The 19,380-nt window shown below is 53.7% G+C and overlaps 4 protein-coding genes across 4 annotated transcripts; 1 reads left to right on the top strand and 3 right to left on the bottom strand.

The window, feature by feature from the left end:
- Positions 1–76: 76 nt before the first annotated feature.
- SMAC4_01884 (uncharacterized protein) lies at positions 77–3,033 on the bottom strand. The gene is made up of 3 exons (XM_024655278.2): positions 2,900–3,033; positions 1,102–2,746; positions 77–948 (listed from the first exon to the last, which is right to left on the bottom strand). Exons 1-3 carry the CDS (start codon positions 2,955–2,957, stop codon positions 426–428), a joined length of 2,226 nt encoding a protein of 741 aa, XP_024511182.1. The 5' UTR covers positions 2,958–3,033; the 3' UTR covers positions 77–425.
- A 482-nt stretch (positions 3,034–3,515) lies between these two features.
- On the bottom strand, positions 3,516–6,555 carry SMAC4_01883 (uncharacterized protein). Its single transcript, XM_003348812.2, has 2 exons — positions 6,515–6,555; positions 3,516–6,090 (listed from the first exon to the last, which is right to left on the bottom strand). The coding sequence occupies exon 2, from the start codon at positions 5,976–5,978 to the stop codon at positions 3,987–3,989; it is 1,992 nt and encodes a 663-aa protein (XP_003348860.1). The 5' UTR covers positions 5,979–6,090; positions 6,515–6,555; the 3' UTR covers positions 3,516–3,986.
- Positions 6,556–9,421: 2,866 nt separating this feature from the next.
- SMAC4_01882 (uncharacterized protein) lies at positions 9,422–12,273 on the top strand. The gene is made up of 2 exons (XM_003348811.2): positions 9,422–9,705; positions 10,166–12,273. Exons 1-2 carry the CDS (start codon positions 9,502–9,504, stop codon positions 12,029–12,031), a joined length of 2,070 nt encoding a protein of 689 aa, XP_003348859.1. The 5' UTR covers positions 9,422–9,501; the 3' UTR covers positions 12,032–12,273.
- A 182-nt stretch (positions 12,274–12,455) lies between these two features.
- SMAC4_01881 (uncharacterized protein) lies at positions 12,456–16,502 on the bottom strand (the record flags this gene model as incomplete). Its single annotated transcript, XM_003348810.2, has 3 exons — positions 12,456–13,427; positions 13,498–15,245; positions 15,301–16,502. The coding sequence occupies 3 exons, from the start codon at positions 16,500–16,502 to the stop codon at positions 13,009–13,011; spliced, it is 3,369 nt and encodes a 1,122-aa protein (XP_003348858.1). The 3' UTR covers positions 12,456–13,008.
- Positions 16,503–19,380: the final 2,878 nt, after the last annotated feature.

Below are 19,380 nucleotides of genomic sequence, written 5' to 3'. Positions count from 1 at the left end.
GGGGATGAAAACGGTAGGAGTGATGGGTAAAGAGGGCGAGTCCATTCCTATAGGAGACTTTTGAGTTCGACTGCCCGACTAGATACTGTCTATAAAAGCTCGAAAGCCAAACAGGCTAACTTGAAGAAAGTGTAGCCCTTTGCTAGACTTCGTTGGTTTAATGCAATAAGAAACTAAGCGTGACCGCGTAGGTACTGAGCAAGACTGTGTATCGCTTGCCACTTCTACCACTAACAACAGAGGCCTCTGCTCCTTCCTCTTCTATACTTATAAGATAAAAAGCAACCGTCGCCTTCAAAGCAACACTGGCAAGTGAACGTGCAACGCGATTTGCTCCTTCCTCCAATTGAACCTGTCTCAATATGTCTCCCCAAGTCTCGTCCACGAAGCACACAAATCACAAAACCCATGTGAATAAGGTATGCTCACCTCGCCCACCCCTTCTGCACCCTCGGCCCTGCCGTGCTCTTGTTCCTCGCCCCCTCCAACATACTCTTGAACTCCCTAAACAGCGCCTTGACTGTGCCGTTGGCCTCCCACTCGCTCACCACTTTGGCCACCAACTTGTACTTTTTCTTCTTCTCCCTCTTTTTGCGCTGCTCCTTGGTCTCTCCTTCACGCTTCTTGCCGATGGCAGCAGCAGCGGTTAGGTGTCCGTCCTCGGATAAGCGAGTGTCAACCCAGTCCAACAGGGCGTATTGCCAGTGAAGCAGGTTATGGGCTGTCTCGGCGTTGGAGTGGCATACTGAGCCGATTTTCCAAGTGCGAGAGGCGGCGGGAATAGTATTACCGTCGGCGTCATATTCGTCGGGGTCACCTTGGCCTTCTTCATCCTCAGGGGATGGGGACGAGGAGGGTGAATTGTTGTTGTTATTAGGGACAGGTTCGAGGAATTTTGGGTGGGAGAAATCTTTGTAGTAGGGAGCGCCGGAGAATGTGATTTCGTATCTGGGTGGGGGGCAGTGAGGTTAGTTTTGAAAGGGAAAACAATACTCCTCAGGCTAAGAAACGCCCAGTCTAGCCCTGGCCATGGGTCTGAGAGGCCTTTCTAGCCCAGGCGAATAGAGGAGAGGAAAGACAAATCTTAGAGAGCAAACTTACTTGGCAGGATGTCCACTCCTTCCGCACGCCGCGCAGTTGGGAAAGCATATGCTCAGCTCGTGCGACTCGCCGCTAGTGTAATACGGTCGGGCCCTCAACGCCATATAGAAGTCCGTCTTCCAGGCCGACGAAGCGAACTTGCTCTGGGCCAGGCCACGGACTTCGTCGTCCAGTTTCCGCCAGCCCAGCCTGTATAGTGCGGCGGTTTTCTCCGGGAACTTGGGGTGGATCTTGTAATAGACTAGCCACTCAACGACATCGCGGAAGTGCTCCTTTAGAGGTTTATGCGCGTGTCTTGTGAACTCGAGCGGGATACCGATCTCATCAGGTGCGCCAATAGGGGCGTCGGAATCATCTTCGGCGATAAAATCCTCCATCTCCTCGTCCTCATAGGAGCCACCCACGTTGCCCTTCCGCTCGTCTTCATTGTCTCCAGTATCCTCCGAGTCGGGCGAGATCTCTCTTCGCTTCTTTTCCTTCTTATCCTTCTTGGTCTTCTTGTGCTTTTTCTTCCCTTCCCCCTTCTTTTCCTCCTCTTCCTCTTTGATGTTCTCACCCTCATCGGTCTCCTCATCATCAAACTCTGAGAGAGCTGGATTATCAGAGTCGGTGTCGTAGTAGCCCCTCTTAGGGAGCTCGACTTCCGACTCGTCATCTTCCTCCTCGTTCTCCAGATCGTCGATAGGCTCACCCGCCCGCTTGCGCCTCAGTAGCTCTCTCGCCTTTTCCTTCTCCGTCATAGGCTTTTTGACACGATGCTTGGCTCTAACGGTTCGTAATTCTGATGAGGAAGTGGCGACAGATGAGTTAGGGCCCTTTCGCAAACGACCAGTCTTCTCATCCTCGTCTTTCTTTGCCTCCGAATCATCATCCGAGTCCTCTTCCTCCTTAGCAGAGCTCGCCGAAGATGGATTCCCCCTCCTAATCAGCCGTCTTTTCTTAGCCGGACTGGACTCCAACTTCTCTCCACTGCGTCTTGTTGCCCTTCTCCTAATTGCCGACGACAAAATCCGATCAGAGCCCGAGTCGTCATCTTCCTCGCCTCCGCCCTCGCATCCAGCCTTGCCCTTCCCCTCAAGGCTCTCTTCATCACCATCCCCCTCAACGTCCGACAAGACAGCCACCTGCCTTTTCACACCTCTAGTACGTTGAGTCGCCACCGGCATATCGTCATCATCGTCCTCGTCCGCATCCTCATCCACCTCACTCAGCACAATAACCTCCTTTCCCTTTTGACCACGACCACGGCCACCAGTAGTAGCGCGGGGGTTATGAGTAACCGTCACCGCAGTCTGCGAGGAAAAGACTGGTAATTCGTCATACTCAAATGCCGCCGCCCCACCGTGATCTTCGGCCTCGGGAGCCGAGTCCGAGTCGTCGATGACGATGGTCCGCTTCTTGGCCTCGGCTGTGGAGATCTTGGGGATGAAGACTGCTGAGGAGGCAGGGAGCTGTCGGTCGGGGGATATGTCCTCGCGCTCCCGATGTCGCGCTCGTGTAGGCGTCATTGTAGTCGCCATGGTGGTGAATGCTGCGGCTGGGGAGCTGCTGCCGGCCGCTGGATTCTTTGATGTGTCGTCTTTCTTACTGGCACTGTTGCGAGTTGAGTGATTCGTGATGGTGGGCGGCTTGACTCTTGGTTGGCCTTTATTTTTCTTTGTTAGATTGTGTCAGGTGGGACCAGGTTGGCAAATCCACTTGGTTGGGAAAAGTCGTGGACGCGGGGTGAAAAAAAGTTGGAGGGGGAGAACGCAAGTGAATGGTTAGGAGAGAAAAATGGATGTGATGATAAACTCACCTAAGGCAGCCTCCAAGGTTTGTTGCTTGGGCTTTTTGGACTTCTTTCCTGGTGGCATGGTCGCGGCTTTACACAGTAGTCGTTGGTTCGAGAATTGGGATTAGAGCAATGTAGAGAGGAGGTCCCGGCGCAGGATGCAAACGGAAGAGGCCGTTCTAAAACGGGAAAAATCTGCAAGGTAGCGAGGCTGAGGGAAGTCTGAATCGAAGATATCCTTTGCTATGTCTATCGGTTTGAACCAGCGAGATGGAATGATGATCGTCTAGGTAGGCGGGTCGTTTTGGCAGCAAGGTTGAGGATAGTGGACGAGGTGGAGGAGTCGATCGAGGCGATTTGGAGAGCAAGTACTTCGAGCTGAGGTCTGAGGCAAAATACTGCAAGACACAGTCCCACGTGCAGTATTACAATTCTTGCCTAAAAGGACGCACGATTCAAACTGAAGTTCAAAGTCGGTCAGAAATGTGACGCGCTGATGGATGAAGCTCGCGTTGTACCTTGACGAAAAAGTGATGATGAGCGCGGGTTCACGTGTTTAAGCGGGGTATTTTGAAGGATAAGGTGGTTGGCACAGTTACACCCAGCCTAGAGATATACATGTAACATTTGAGTTAAGATGTGTATTGATTCTTTCATATATGTTTTTACATTGAAATGTTCTCCCAGTGAGGGTGGTCTATTGCTTTTTATCATTAAAACCCCCTTCATCCACATTTATTTTCGTACAGTTGATTGCCCTAACCAACCCCAACTCCAATGCCAATGTCATATTAAACGAGCAGCCTTTGCAACACCTATGCCTTGCTCATTCGGTTTGCTTTCCGTCCCGTTGCTTCCTCTTCAAAGTTTTAAACATTAGGCCCGTCTCTGGCATGTCTTCATTAAGCCCCATGAAAATTCTGCCATCGGCAGCAAAGAAAGAAAAAAGAGAGATGTCAACTGACATCCTCATGCGCCCAAGGGGCAAAGAAGATTTCTAAGAGGAGGCACATGGGTAATGTAGCCTAACCGCCAAGTACTATATATATACAACGGCACCGGTCTTCTCAAGTGAGAGTCGGGCGCCACCAAGATGGTCCAAACGAGCGTTTTACCGCAATGGCCGCTTAGCGTCCTCGGCGCCACGTGCAATGACGTCCTCCAGCTTCCACCTAGGTGGCTTGATGAGAGCCTGGCCCTGAGCCTTGATGTACTCCTTCTCCATCTCGGGGGTAACACCAGCAGGCAAAGGCTCCAGACCTCCAGCGACACCGGTAGAGAACTTGGCCTGGAGGATATCACCCACTTCGTCGCAGGCAGCTAGGAGGCGATCCAGATCCTCCTTGTTGTGTGCAGCCGATACGCAAAAGCGAGCGCGGGAGCTAATGAGAGGCGTAGCGGGATATCCAACGACGACGACCGAGATCTTGCGCTTGAGCATTTCGTGACTGAAAGCAGAAATCTTGCCGGGGTTGTAAAGCAAGACGGGAATGATAGGGGAGTCATCATGGCCATAAACAATGAAGCCAAGACGCTTAAGTCCGAGACGGAGATAACGAGAGTTGAAGGCAATGCGCTGAAGACGTTCCTCGCCTTGACCGGGAGCAAGCTCACCCTCAATGATCCTGAGGGAAGCGAGAATCTGCATCAGGACAGCAGGAGCAGGCGATTCACCGAGGAGGGTAGCAGCGTTGGTAGCCTTGAGCTTATCGATGATGTGCTTCTCAGCCGCAATGTAACCGCCATTAGCACCGAAAGACTTGGTCAGAGTTCCCATGAGAATGTCGACTTCAGCAGGATCAACCTTGAAGTAATCGCAGACGCCACGGCCCTTGGCACCAACGGCACCGATACTGTGAGCCTCATCGATATAGAGGAAGAACTTGTACTTCTTCTTGAGAGCCAAGACACCGGGCAGATCGCACATGGTTCCCTCCATCGAGTAGAGACCCTCGATAGCGACAAGGATCTTCTTCCAAGGGCGGTGAGTGCGGGGCTGACCCTGAGCAATAGCCTCACGAAGGAGCTTCTCGAGTTCCTCCATGTTGTTGTGCTTGAACGACCTGATGACAGCTCCAGAAAGACGGGCACCGATACGAATAGAGGCGTGGTTGAGCTCATCGGAAATAATGAGATCACCCTTGGAGACGAGCGCAGGGAAGGAACCGGCATTGGTGACGAAGCCCATCGAGAAAACCATAGCAGCGGGCTTGCCAACGAACTTTGCGATTTCACGTTCAACCTCGACAGCGAGATCAGAAGTACCGACATCGGCGCGAGGGCTGCAGCTGCTGAGGCCATACTTGCGAACGCACTCCTCGACGGCATCAGCGCAAGGGCCAACGGACTGGGCAAAGCCAAGGTAGTTGTACGAGCTCATGTTCAAGGTCTGGGTGCAGGTACCGGTGTACTGGTAAGTGCGGTTGAAATCATCAGACTTGCGGTCGAGGAGAGTGATGTAACGGCCAGGAACGCCAGTGGTGGGTCTGGCGAAGCAATCGTCGATGCGCATCTTGAGTCTACGAACGTAGAAGTTGTCGAAATCGTCGTTCAGGGGTGCGTAGCCATTCTGTACCCGGAGTGCCTTGTAGTGGGTCTGGTCTCCGAATCTCTTGCCGAAAAAGTCGCGGGCGTGGCCGAAGAAGATTAGGATAAGGTAGCTCAGATATGTGGTGAGGACGTAGTAATATGGTGGTTCGTCTTCGACGGGAGGCTCGAGAGTGCTGCCATCGTGGGTGCTGATGTAGCGGTGGGCCGGGCTGTTCAAGGGACCAAACTGCGCCTCGGCGTGTTGGCGCTTGAGGGTCTCCTCGGGGGAGGGAGGCTGGAAGAGAGTGGTAGACTCATGGCTGTTGAGGTCCTCGGAAAGCGAAATGGAGGGCAGAGACAAGAGGCTCGTGGCCGTACCGGTGCCCTGGTTCTGTTGCATGGCCTGGAGGGCCTGCTTTTCCGAGAGCTGATCCTTGTTCTTGGGCGAAGAGAAGAACTGGGCGATGCGGGTGGCTTTGGACAGAGACGGCCTTCGCTCAGCGGCCCTGTCAGGGTTCGGCATAGTGGAGGATGAGGAGGAGGAGGAAAAGGGGTTGGTAATCCTTCGGGGCATGTCTAGGGCGCAAGTGAGGGCGCAACTAGGTGGTTGAATGCAAGCAGTTGTCCGCCGCTTTTTACGACGTGTAGGAGGTAGAGCGATGCGCAAATGCTAACTCCAACAGATACTGTAGTAGAGAGATATCAGCAGGGTGGCCCAGAAGGATTACTTTGATAGTGAGACGGGTCGCGAGCGAAGCCAAGGGAAAAGGACGAGTTATCGCAACAATCTGGAATGATGGAGTTTCTGCGAACAATGAAGCAACTGGGGATGCTGGTATGCTGCTTTTCGCATGCTCGAAACACCCGATGGCCATGTTAATGACGAAGACGCAGGCATTGCACAGTGCTGCCAATGCAGGTCCAGTCGAGCTGCCATGCATGTGGTGGCGGCTACCAAATATTAAGATGCTCTTGCGGGAGTACAGTAGTAGCAGCTTCCAGCCATTCCCATCCATTGACCGCCCGGGTGCAACACCCACCATCCAACACCTTGGCTCGCGAGGGGAAAGAGAGATAAGGACAACGGAAAGCAGTCTTCGAAACACTCACCTGCCCTATCATCCAAGATGTGTGTACAAGTACGACAGCCTCCGAGAGCAACGTACAAGGCGGCGACGAGGTGGGAAGTCGGATCGAGCGATTAAAGGTTTCGAGCCAAAAAGGCGGTCGTGATGGAACCTCTAAGGCGGCAGCGGTAGCGGTAGGCGGTGTTGGCGGGAAGAAACCAAAAGAGAGGGGAACGTCGTCGCGCTTGTCGTCGCAGTCGAGTGTCGCCCTTTACAACTCTACTACACCCTCGCCCTTGTGTGGTGTGCAGGACAGGTCAAGGCTGTCTTGTGAAGGGCTGTCTGGTGGTGTTGGATCCTGAATAGGGCGAGGACGGAAGAGTCGGGGACGTCGGCTGTCTGGAAAGAGTGGACGAGGCAGAAGATTTCAATGAAATCGCGGAAAGGGGCACAGGCAGCCCACCAAGTGGTTCAAAGATAACCCACCACAAGTCGGGCGACAAAGTCCACCGCAGTCCACCGCATTCCCACCGTAGCCGTCCGAAATTGTGGAACCGATGGCGGATGGCCAATGAGGCGACTCGGCCAGTTAATTTGGCCAGTCACTGCGAGTCTGACAAGAGGGCCACGACGAAGACACTACGAGCACTAGCACGATTGGGCCTTTCAGCGGGCTGTCACAGCACCGAGTGCGTTATCCAGTCAGGTACCATGATACCCCTGGATCATGCGGCCGCTCCCTTGTGAGGTGTGTACTTTGGTACTGGTTGTCTGGATTTGTTAGCCCATCCAACGCGAAGTTCCTCCGTATCTCCCGAACACTCCGGATCGGTGGGATCGGTTGGTGGTCTTGTGCTTGATGACGGGACTTTTTGTCAGTTGGTCGGACTCGAGGCGTTCTTCAAGGTGATCAAGTGTCGCTTATTTCCCGCGTATCTCTGCCACCACACGAAAGCAGACACTATCATGAAGTATCTCTATAATGCCGGCGTTTTGGCTTGAGACGAGACACCAACGGCTCTCCGGACTCAGGAACACTCCGATACTGCACCTCGAACGGGCTCACTTTCAGAAAATGCGTTCCTGGGATGGGGATCGCCTCGAACCACTGCAGGCACCATTGACACGGACTTGTCCAGGCGCGACACATTGGCGGGTGTGCCAATCATCAGCCGGCTTTGGTCCCGACTAGGCAAGGGACTCTGAGTGTCTCTTGTGTTGTGTACCATTGCCACCGAACGAGCACTTTTGGAAATGAAAGGGATCAAGGGAAGAAACCCTAGAACGGCAAACATTCTTTTGACTCCCCTTTTTTTCCATTTCCCACAGGGCCCAATTCAACGAATTTTTCTCCCGCTCGGCATCGCCTTCTAACCCTCGCCCTTGGCTTGGGTTGATGCCCGATCATCGATCTGTCTTCCCAAATTCGCGACACTAGTGGTAGTGCTACGGCGGAGTTTATCAGTCGGTCCCAGCACGGGCAGTCAACCACAGCCCTGCTGCATTGAGGTGATGCGCCCATGGCCTGATGGCTGAATCCACAAAGATATGGAGACGTCGGACGCTTGGCAAAAGAGAAACTGGAACATGGCTAGCCTTTCGCAGGAATCACATTCACAGGCCGTCGCAGGTTGCTGGATTCTTTTGTAGTTGAGCAGTTTGGCGGTCAAGGTCTGGGATCACGGCCTGTCCTGAAGCGGTTTGATTGCGATGATGTGGTGAGATGCGGTGATGCAGAGCTGCATTACAGGACACGGGACTGCATGAGACTTGCAGCCGCCTTTTTATTGCTACCGCTTGTGTGCCGCGCTAGAAGCATTGCCAATCGTGCGACTTTGTCTCTTTCGCCAACCATTGGCTGATCCCGACAGCTGCCGCCAAGACAATGGCAGACAGAAGACCTTCTTGAAGGCCATCAGAGACGAGACGTGCGACGTGAGACGTGAATTATGATGACGGGTTGCCGTGGGTTTCACGGATGCCGACAGTTCAGAATACCTATGCAAGGTACGTATGTTGAGTTTATTGAACTGACGGGACAAAAGATGGGATGGAAGCAAGGCCATTTCTTGCGAGTTTGCACTTGGTCTTCTCGATTTTCTCCAACAGAACCACACCGTCATTAAACAAATGCGGAGAGCAAAAGACAAGTTCAACCGTTACACAATTCTCCAGTAAGGTACCTAGCTGGCCTTATCTACTTCGGTTTCACAAGTCAAAGAAGATTGCCGGTTTCTTCAAGCCCGAAAGGATGCTTCACAATGGTAAAGTCCCCAAAGCCTCTCTAGGAAATTCTTGGCGAATTAGAGTCTCTGCAGCGGTTTCCAGAGTCTAGCTCTAGGTAGAGGTACCTCTAGAGGTAGGTAGCTTCGCCCAGACTCGGCTTTGGATGGGTCCCGATGTCAAAAGCCTCGGGCCATCCCATCGGAGCGCGGAGGGATGGACGACGATCTCAGCCACTCGATGCACACAATTTTCGTCCCTTTCTGCCTTTCCAGCCCGCTGTAACAACTGCAATTCCGGTGACCATCGCCGGCGGCATGTGGCACTCAAGCATGCCCCGGCATTGAACCGGCATACTGCGGCGCTACTATGGTCTGTGAGCCCAGCACTCTACACTACCTACAAGTAGCTGGCAAGGCCGAAACTATAGACCCCCCGAGGCCCCGTAACGGTAAACCCGTAGCGGCTCCTCATCTTCAACCTTCCCTGGCGCCTCCGCGATCACGTACACGCTGACCGCCCAACACGTCGAACACGCACGTCTCCCACTCTCCGGTCTGGGCATTGAGCGCAAAGTGGAGGAGCATTGAGATTGACGAACCCCAGATTCCCCAATCCGACCATCGGAATCTGATAACTGTCCCGAGTCCCCGTTACCCCGGACCAAAGTGTGGAAGTTTCCCCGCGACAACCTGAATCGTCATCACTCTCCTCCCCCCACGCGTCCCTTGGAAGTTGACTCCGTTCTCGCTTCACGCGTCTCTTATTTTATCAGATATATCTTTTAATCCTCTTCGATTCTTCACCATGACGGTCACCAACGAGCTATGGAGGCATCAGGACCCCCAGTCCACGCAGATGTGGAAGTTCATTGAGCATGTGAACTCCAAGTACGGCCTCCAGCTCAACGATTATCCATCCCTCTACAAGTGGTCAGTCGACAACGTTGCCGCCTTCTGGGAAGAGGCATGGCACTTTACCGGAATCAGGAGTTCCAAGCTATTCGGTGAGGTGGGTGGCTGAGTCTTTTTGTTTTTCATGCGATCACGCTGGCTTCCATGGATGGTGTTTTCCATTCTCAAACCGTCTCATTTTCTTTTTTTCGTGGGGTCAAAGGGGGAAAAGGGGGGAAGATGGGGAACCCCGGACAAACCCCAACTTTGTTCAGCCCCCACTTCCGGTTCACGAAGCACAATGTACGACCGGAAGGATGTCTACGAACTCTGTAGATGGGATGCGATGGGTTGGGGAACTGATGTCTCATATGGACGTCGCCTGAACGCATCCCTTCGTCTCATTTGCCCTTGTTGACGGCCGCATGGCGTCGTCGGGGTTACCGAACAACCCATGGCGGACCCTTATACCCCTAAACATACCCCTATTGGGAATAAGCATTGGGAGCCAACCAGCAGCACCTTCAGAGATGACCTGTGTATTGCTTCATACAGACTAATCATGCCGACTACTATAGGTGCTCCCTGAAAATGCGCCCATGTTCCCTAGGCCCGACTTCTTTGCCGGTGCCCGACTAAACTTCGCCGAGAACCTTCTGTTCCCTGGAAATGCCGACGTCAACGGATCCGATGTTGCTGTCATCACCGCCACCGAAAACGACGAGCACCTTACCGAAACCACATGGGACCAGCTGAGGGAACAGGTCCGGCAATGCTCCAACGCCCTCCGAGCTGCTGGAGTAAAGGAGAACAGTGTCGTGGCGGGCTTCGTCGCCAACCATGTGCAGGCTTTGGTTGCCCTCCTCAGTGCTGCCACTCTCGGCGCCATCTGGACAGGAATCAGCCCCGACAACGGTGTCAGCGCCGTCTTGGACCGTCTTGTTCAGATCAAGCCTACGGTTCTCTTCTCAGATAACGCCACTCTATACAACGGCAAGGAGTGGTCTGGCATTCCCAAGACCCTCGAGGTCGTTGAGGAGCTGCAGAAGCATGGCCTCGAGCTCGTCGTCGTTGTCAAGGGTCTCAAGAACTTCGAGACTGGCCTAAACAAGATCCGCGCCAAGGGCGTCAAGGCGGAGGAATACGACGAGTTCCTTCATAGCTCGCCCAAGGAGGAGCCCCTCGTCTTCGCCCAGCTTCCTCCCTCGCACCCTCTCTACGTCCTCTACTCCAGCGGCACCACCGGTTTGCCCAAGGCCATCGTCCACACCGCCGCCGGCACTCTCCTCCAGCACAAGAAAGAGCTTTTCATCCACAGCAACCTCTCCCCGGGCTCGCGTATGCTCTACTACACCACCACCTCGTGGATGATGCACCACTGGTCCGTCTCCTCGCTTTCGTGCGGCGCCTCGCTGGTCCTCTACTCTGGCTCCCCCTTCCGCCCGCACGGCCACCTCTCGCTGCCGCGCCTCCTCTCCTCCCTCAAGGTAACCCACTTCGGCACCTCAGCCGCCTACCTCACCACTCTCGAAGCCAACAACGTGCGCCCCATCGACCCCGAGCACAACCTCGACCTTTCCTCCCTTGAAGCCATCTACTCCACCGCCGCCCCCCTTCCACCCTCCACCTTCGCCTTCGTCTACACCGCTTTCCCCGCCACAATCAACCTAGCCTCCATCACCGGCGGCACAGACATTATCTCGCTCTTCGGCGCCCCCTGCCCCCTCCTCCCCGTTCGCGCGGGAGAAGTCCAATGCGCCGGCCTGGGCATGGCCATCTCGGTAATGGACTCGGCCTCCGACGCCTCCAACCCCCTTCCCGTCGACCCCGTCGGCTCCGAAGGCGACTTGGTCTGCCTTAAACCCTTCCCCTGCCAACCTCTCACCTTTTTCGGCCCGGGCGGCGACGACAAGTACCGCGCCGCATACTTTGAGCGCTTCGGCACAGCCATGTGGCACCACGGCGACTTTGTGCGCATGGACCCTTCCACCGGCGCGCTGGTGATGCTCGGCCGCTCCGACGGCGTGCTGAAGCCGGCCGGCGTCCGTTTCGGCTCTGCGGAGATCTACAACGTGCTCACCCGCTTTTTCGCTTCCGAAGTCGAAGACGCGGTCTGCGTCGGGCGCAGACGCGAGTTCGATCGCGACGAGACCGTGTGTCTGTTTGTGGTCATGGTTCCTGGCAAGCAGTTCAGCAGCGAAGTGAGGGATAGGATCAAGAACGTGATCAAGCGCGAGCTGAGTCCCAGACATGTCCCTGGTGTGGTGGAGGAGTGTGGCCCCGCGGGTATCCCGCGGACGGGCAACGGGAAGAAGATTGAGGTTGCTGTTAAGCAGATCTTGAGCGGGCTGAAGGTGAAGACGAATGCGAGCGTGGCGAACCCGGAGGCGCTGGAGTGGTTTAGGAGTTGGGCCAAGGCGGTGGAGGAGCCGTTGCCTAACTAATTTTAGGTAAAATGGGATGGGTCAGTGAGGATGATGGGGGTATAGAGCGAGTTGAGTGTGACGGATGTAAGATGTTTGAAAAGAGACGATATCGAAGAAGACAATAGAATAGGGTGTACATCTATGGACTATGAATGGATATCACGATACGATATGGGGGTGAATCTGGGGATAAACAAATATGATGGAGATTAAGGGATACATATAAACAAGAGGGGAATAGACGGATAACTAGTGTATAACATACCAGATCATGGAACTCTCGATTTGCCTTCATCGAGAGACAAGTTATAGTTAGTTACAAGAAAATTTACCAAAAACCGACCCAACGGGAGGACAACTATTATCAACTTGGACCGTGAATGGCATGGCACTTCAAAATATTGTAAACACATCAATTAACCAATACCAAGGTTGAAAAGATCAGGAACTCGGTGACTATTCACCCTATGTCGGTATTCATGGCTTAAGGCAAAAAGACACTATCCGAAATCTATCCTGCCCTTGTTCGATGAAACCCGACAACACACTAAAACTTCACAAGCGCACAAACAATTGCAGTCACTGATTGATCATGGCTTCCATACCTCTTGCAAGGTACCGTTGATCCATTCAACTTATGACTTCGTTCGTTCCTTCCCTTTCCTACCGTAATATCCCATTTTGACGCTACCTAATGTTGGGCATAAGATCAAACAAATAACACCGCGCTTGTCCCAATTTTCGCTCTTAACAAAAGAGCAATACATCCCTTCCTATAATAACTTTTTTGTGTTTCATGCTGCATCCGATCTTCTGCAGCAGCTCATTAGCTCTCAGCAGTATTGTGTCTTCCCCCTTGCTTCCCTTATATATCATCCTCTCCCCACCAAATCAATGATGATACCTCCCGTCCCTGCTGTACTTTGATCCCTAGCAGCTCCACAAACAGATCGATTCCCTTCTCTCGCCAACAACTCGACTCAAGACTCAACAACTCAGGAATACCTCCCCCCATCAAGAACAAAACTAGCCCCATCCATTGGGTCCATGGCCATGAAGTCCAACAAATCCACACCACCCACGTTCACACCCTCCGCTGTCATCGACACGCTCGTGTTGTCAATGTTCTGGAAAAAGGCCGGGCCGGTGGGGAGGTACCACATCTCGTTGCTGGGGTTGGCCCAATCCGTGTTCTCAAACATGCTGTCGGCTAAACCACCCCCATTGCCGCCACCAGCACCGCCGCTTCCGCCGTTGTGTCCATTACTGTTGCCGTTGTTATCGGGCAAGTTGGACGTGGCGGCGGGCGTGGAGGGGCCGAACATGGATGCTGAGCCGGTGGGATAGGGAAAGTCGCCAGCTGCGACGTCCCAGGGGGTGGCGGATATGTTGTTCGTTGGAATGCTGGAGCGTTCTGTTTGATGGTTGTTAGTTCAGTTCACTTTCTGGACGGCAGTTGTGGAAGGGATGTCAGGAGAACTCACCGAGATTGTTAGCAGACAGCTTGGACCAGACGTCCCCCGAGGAAAGATTTGGCGCCCCATGGGACATGGGACCGTTGCCGTTGTTATCCGCATGGTGGTTGGGATTAGGAGACCGACCATCTGTGGTAGCAACGGGCGGCGGTGGGGCGTGGATGAAGCGGTTGCGTAGACGGCTGGTCAGAGTCTCGAGCATGTCTGCGAAGCGAATTCCCAGATGAACATCGTCAACGACGCAGTGCCTCAGGGCATCTACCGTCTGGTCCATCAGCTTGATGCTCAACTCGACATCTGATTTGGGCGCACCGAGTGCAAATGTCTTTAGCAGAAACATGGCGCCACTGATGATGCGGAAGTAAGTCCGCACGGGGGCATGTTTCAGGTAACCCTTGGGTAAGAGACCCTCGACGACGGTTCGAAGCAGGTTTCGGCTGCCGTTAACAACCTCCTTCACGTACTCCTCGTCTTCAGCCCCGAATCCACCAAGTTGACTGAGCGGCAGCTTGCCGAGGTAGTTTTGCGTCTGTGGCGACAGTTGAGGAGCCGAGTGTCCCGAGACGCTGCCGCCGTTGGCTGAGCCTCCGCCTCCGACATTGGGGTTGTTAGTACAACGCTCAACCACAGCTTGTAGGGCAAGCGAGTTGACGTAAATCCGGACATATTCATATTCGATGGTAAGAATGTGCCGGATGTATGGTGGCAGAACGAATCGGTTGAAGTCGTTCCACCAGTTCCTCAACAGAGGCTGAAACTCCTTCAATAGTTGGATGTACTTCCCGCTCTGGATGATATCGGTGGTGTAGTTGCGAGACCGGAAAAGCTTCTCGTTGCCCATGTGCATCACATTACTGACACCGGCCCAGCAGAGGATGATCTGGTCGTCTAACTCGAGGTCAGGGATGTACACAAACCCATTGGACATGGACGAAGGATTAGTTCCCGGAGTGGTGCCTTCTGCTCCCGTGTGAGGTCGCCTCCGTGACATGATCGGATCGTTACGCATGTTCTCGGGGACCATGTTTGTCCAGTTGAGACGACCAGCAAGCTGGCTCAGGTAAATCAAGAGCAATCTCTTGATGCGATGGGCTCTGAGACGATACGACTCATCCTCGTATTCCGGCCGAGTTATAGACCCGGTTGCGAGCAGTTCGTCGATGTCGTCAAAGACTCCGAGCTCGTACGCCAAGCCCAAAGCGGTACTCAGCAGCATCCAGCACATACGGTCACTTCGCCAGGCAGGCTCCAGCCAGCTCTCTATTCTCCTGCCGCCAAACCCGGCTGAAGGTTTTTGGTTGTTGTCGTCATCCACTGAGTTCTCATACGAGGGCAAAAGCAGCTCATCGATGGCCTCACTTGGCGGGAAATGGAGAGCACGTGGATGCCACTCGGTCAGGATCATAAGGGACTCGATTGTGCCGAATGTCCTGAGACTGCCGCGGCGAAGACCCCTCCATGGCGCCGTGCTAGAACTCTGCGATTCGTCCGCCCCCGAGCCACAGAAGCCACCGCCAAATGCCTCCTGACCCCAGACCACACGCTCAATCATGCCTCGGAGGTATGTCCATAGCTGTTCATGAATGGCGTGTGATCGGCAGTGGCCACCCGTTCCCGGCATGCGGCGGTACCTAGACGCAATCGTAAGGAGCGTCACTGTCAAGATGGGTTCCTCTGTCAACAACGTGAGGTGGGAAGCCGGATTCCGGAACGTAGGAGGTGAAATAGGGGTAAGTGGTGAAAGATATGCATAGTAACTAGGTAGACGTGTTAGCTTAGCACAAGAATAAGATGTAGAAGGCAAAGACTTACTACTCTATGTAGTCAATTGCCTCCTGCGCAGTAAACCATCCAGCCCGCACGAACCGAAAGCGCGCCCATGCCTTCAAGGCCTCATTGTAACCCGGCTCCTGCGATATGTCACGCTTGGTGAGTTCCGGGTCGATGGGTTCAGCGGGAACTTCCTGCCTTGAAGCGTGACGAGGGTGAAGACCCGGACGATCATTGTGGTGAGATGAGTGACGGGAGTCCAGACCAGGGCGCCCAGTATGAAGATTGGCCCGCGAAGAGCTCCCGGCGGCAGAAGAGTCCCCATCCTGCTTATGCATCGGGCTACGCAAGCGCGCGACATCAGCATATGGCAGTCTCTGGGACCGATCATCACGGGTGTCAACTAACTTGTCGGTCGCCGCCTTGTACAACAAGTCTAGAGCGTCATGTGGACCGTATACCTCCCTGCGCATAACCGTTCTGGCCTCGAAGTTTTCCAGCGGAGTGTTGGCCTCACCGGCGCCAAACTCACCGCCGGTGGTACTCCGAGCCCCTCCAGTGCTGGTGGTGCTCCTGGGGCCGCCATCACCAGGTCTCCTCAACGGCTGTGCCCGGCCACGGCTACCCCCGGGAGTGAGAGGGACATCGCTGTAGAGTCGACGATCAAGAGGGGCAGCTACGACCGGACTTTCACCAGTGCGCAGCTGCTTCCTGCCGTTGCGAAGGATGTAGTCATCCTGGTCGGGATCATCAAAGATGTCGGTCATGTCATCGTCGACCTTGCGCTTCCGGCGGGTTGCGCTGAAGTAGCATTCCTTGCTCTCGCGCCGGCAGCGGACACATGGCGGATCACTGGGGTTATCGACGGAACCCAGATCACACCGCACCTTGCGACGACGGCAGGGAATACATGCTTGATAAACCCGCTTGTGTTGGGTTCCTGCAGTAGAAGAAGAAGAAGCACCACCGCCAGAGACAGAAGGGGCGGCGCCGGACTGCGACTGGGACCGGGGCTCGGCCTGAGGTTGGGAGGCGGAAGCAGATCCGGCTCCACTCTGAGCCGTAGCGGCAGCTGGAGCGGGACCCGCAGCTGCACCCGTGCCGGCCGGAGCGGTGCCGGATGGGGTCAAGGGCGGAGCAGTTCCGACCGAGGCGGAAACGGAGGCGGACGGCGACAGCGGCGAAAGAGAGTGATGGGCAGCAGCGGCTTGTTGTTGAGCGGCCGGGGCGGCGTACTGGGCCATGGTTAGGGGCGGCAATGGAGTTAATGCGACCCGAGGCCGGCGGTGGTGATGATGGCTGTGTCGGGCTGTCGGGTCCAGGTAGGCCCCTGGGTCGGACGTCGGTGTCGGTTTGCAGCGGTTTGTGGTGGTTGAAGAACTGGAGAGTCAGGTCTTGGTAGGATAAAAGAGCCGAAGGGCGACGAGATGGGCAGGCGGCGATAATAGGTAGTTGATTAGCTGGGAACTTGATAAAACGAAAGCGGCGGATCCAAGGTTGCTCTTGCCCCTCCCGCCGTCTCCAATCGATCTCCAATAACTCCAACCGAAGGATCTCCAATCCAATCGGTTTTTTTTGGTGCAGACGGGATGCTGGAATGATCCCAATGCCGGCGTGTCGGGGTCGTCAAATGGACGTGCAAAACGTCAAAAGTGCACCAGTGGACCTTCCTCTTCTTTTTGCGGGGTGGAGTAAGCGACCGTCAATCCCGTCCACCAGTGGCCTCAGTGCAGGATTAGGTACCTTATGCAGTCCGCCCAAGTGTCCTCGTGCCTGGTCCTCCCTGTACTTTTACCGTGGGAAGGGATCAATCAACCACAATGGTGAACTAGGTGCAATGGAACAAATGCCGAGTCTTGGGAGTTCCTCCGTTGTGTGTTGATGCAGGGCAGTGCGATCGTAACAAAAGAGTGAGAAGAGTGGAGGTTCGCAAGGTGAGGTGTCTCTGGGGAACAGAACGGCGGCGCTGATCTAGGCCGGCACAGGCCTATCAGAATGAGGAAGAAGCCCCGAGAAAAGAAAAAAGTCCACCGCCAGTGCGACACTGTCCGACACAGTCCAGAAGCACTGAATAACTTAACCAATGCGACACTGCACCGCACCGACGTCCTCCTTTTCAGGTTCCTTCGCAGCCTTCGCTTCCTCACCCACGACACCTCGTCAATGAACTGACACCTTCCACGATGAACCCCTCGAGCCCCTCTCCAAGGATCCCCGTAATGGGGTTTTTGATAATGTAATCGGTCCTCAAAAGCGGGCTCCTCTGTGGAATATTGCAGAAAATGAAAATTCAAAAAGATGACTATCGACCCTTGACCGCCGAAACGTCGGGGCTGTTGATAATGGAAATCATCGGCTTTTGGGGGGGCATCAGGTGTCTCGGCATACGAGAATCTTATCAAGCCCAGCTGTTCTCCATCATCAGAAACGCCTTCCAGAAAGAGATGATGCTTGGCTGATGCCAAGGGAAGATACCCGCACCAAGTATGAGATCTGATTTGAAATGCTATTGGACCGCAAGACTTGAGTTGATTGACTACGTATGCTAGACATTGAAAAAGGCTGCCGGACGCCTCATCCTCTGACCTCCAACTTCCAGTCCGACCTCAAGATACCTAGGGTAACGGGTACATACACTCAGCTATGTAAGAGTGAATGATTTACATACCAATGGCGAGCCAATTGCGACACAGAGACACAGATAAGGAAGCCACGGGAGCCTCAGTCAGTCCCTCATCAACCAAGACAGCAAGCATCACAGGAACAGACGGCACAACGAGCCTCAGAAACAAGTCAGCGGATGATTTTGATGATACGGAGAAGGGAAGCCAAAAGTGGAAACCCGTGTCGACTTTCAATTATAAAAAAGCAAACTGACGAATCATAAGCCACCGTTTCACTTATTCCCTTTGCTTGTCAGCCGTCACGTTTCCTCTTTTCTATAAGAAGTACGTCCTGCTTCCTTGCTGTTCAAGTCACGCGGACGGTTTTATATGCTACTGTTTCTTGGGACAGCCTGAACTCCTTCTCTGCCAATCCGGTCCCTTTCTCTACGCTTGGTCATATGCAAAAAAACAATATAAAAAAATAGAAGAAACAAAATCAAGTCACATCGTGACAGACACGGCCAAGTCTCCCGCTTTCAAATGATGCTACGGATCTCGATCCAAACCCCAAACGTCAAAAGACTCCAGAGGAGATCAGTTTTCAACCGCCTTCCAAAAAAAGCAACTCCCAAGCAAGGCCAACCTCCTCCTCTTGTCGCCTCGCTTGTCTCGCCAACAGGGAAAAAAAAGAGCCGCATCAGCCATCCATCTGCCATCTTGCCACACTGCAACCTAAAAACCTCCACTTTCCCCAGTTTCTTACTGATCATCAGGTAGCATCGTGGCTTGGAAAGAGGACGTTGGGAAGGAAAAAGAAGCAGGACTGCAGGAGAAGAAAATTCTTTCCGGGCATCTCGCATCTGGGTCCCCGATCTACGATCTCAGGTGGTCTCTCTGATGGTCTGGTGGTGCTTCCGCAGAAAACGACTGGAAGGGAAAAAACAAACCCACCTTCCCCATCCTCGTGGGCTTGCATATCCGTAACATCGAACAATGTCATTCTCCTCGGTATATACGTGAAGCAACTGTTGTGTGCTTTTCGCTTGCTTCAAGTCTTCCTTCGTCCTAGACGTCAGATTACAGTTACAGTCTGATGATCTCGAACGTAGACCGTGAACTGCCTTAGGAGCTCACGAACAAATTCCATACAAGTAGACGACGACTATTCCTTCGTAGGTTGTTCTTTCTTGAGCACATACGTACGTGGTACGTACCTGAATATAGGGCTGATCCAGCTATCCTTCACATCCCGGGCCAAGGCTGGTCATTATACCTAGGTAGGTATCTCCCCCCGTCCGGTACTCATTTCATTGTACTTACACTATACAGATACCTGCTATCCAGGTACAGTTGGTTGAACAGAGACCAAATCTACTTCGGTTTTGTTATCTCTCACTTCACTTCACTTCCAAAACCAAGATCTTCTTCGTCTAATGTTTCTGTCCCTGTAGAACTAGTAGGTGGGTGTATATATATATAGTGTTTATTCGTCATACCTACACTTAGAGCTGAAAGA

The sequence above is a fragment of the Sordaria macrospora genome, chromosome 4 (assembly GCF_033870435.1).
Source record: "Sordaria macrospora chromosome 4, complete sequence".
In the NCBI taxonomy this organism is placed as follows: Eukaryota; Fungi; Ascomycota; class Sordariomycetes; order Sordariales; family Sordariaceae; genus Sordaria; species Sordaria macrospora.
The sequence above is the reverse complement of the archived record's forward strand: the minus strand, read 5'-3'. Positions and strand labels throughout refer to the sequence as shown.

Excerpts from the sequence above, each read along its gene's own strand:
- SMAC4_01882 (XM_003348811.2), top strand. The coding sequence starts at position 9,502 with ATGACGGTCACCAACGAGCTATGGAGGCATCAGGACCCCCAGTCCACG. Across the intron at positions 9,706-10,165 it reads GTTCCAAGCTATTCGGTGAG|GTGCTCCCTGAAAATGCGCC; the intron begins GTGGGTGGCTGA and ends CGACTACTATAG.
- SMAC4_01884 (XM_024655278.2), bottom strand. The coding sequence starts at position 2,957 with ATGCCACCAGGAAAGAAGTCCAAAAAGCCCAAGCAACAAACCTTGGAG. Across the intron at positions 2,747-2,899 it reads AACCTTGGAGGCTGCCTTAG|GCCAACCAAGAGTCAAGCCG; the intron begins GTGAGTTTATCA and ends AGAAAAATAAAG. Across the intron at positions 949-1,101 it reads AGGAGTGGACATCCTGCCAA|ATACGAAATCACATTCTCCG; the intron begins GTAAGTTTGCTC and ends CCCCCCACCCAG.
- SMAC4_01883 (XM_003348812.2), bottom strand. The coding sequence starts at position 5,978 with ATGCCCCGAAGGATTACCAACCCCTTTTCCTCCTCCTCCTCATCCTCC.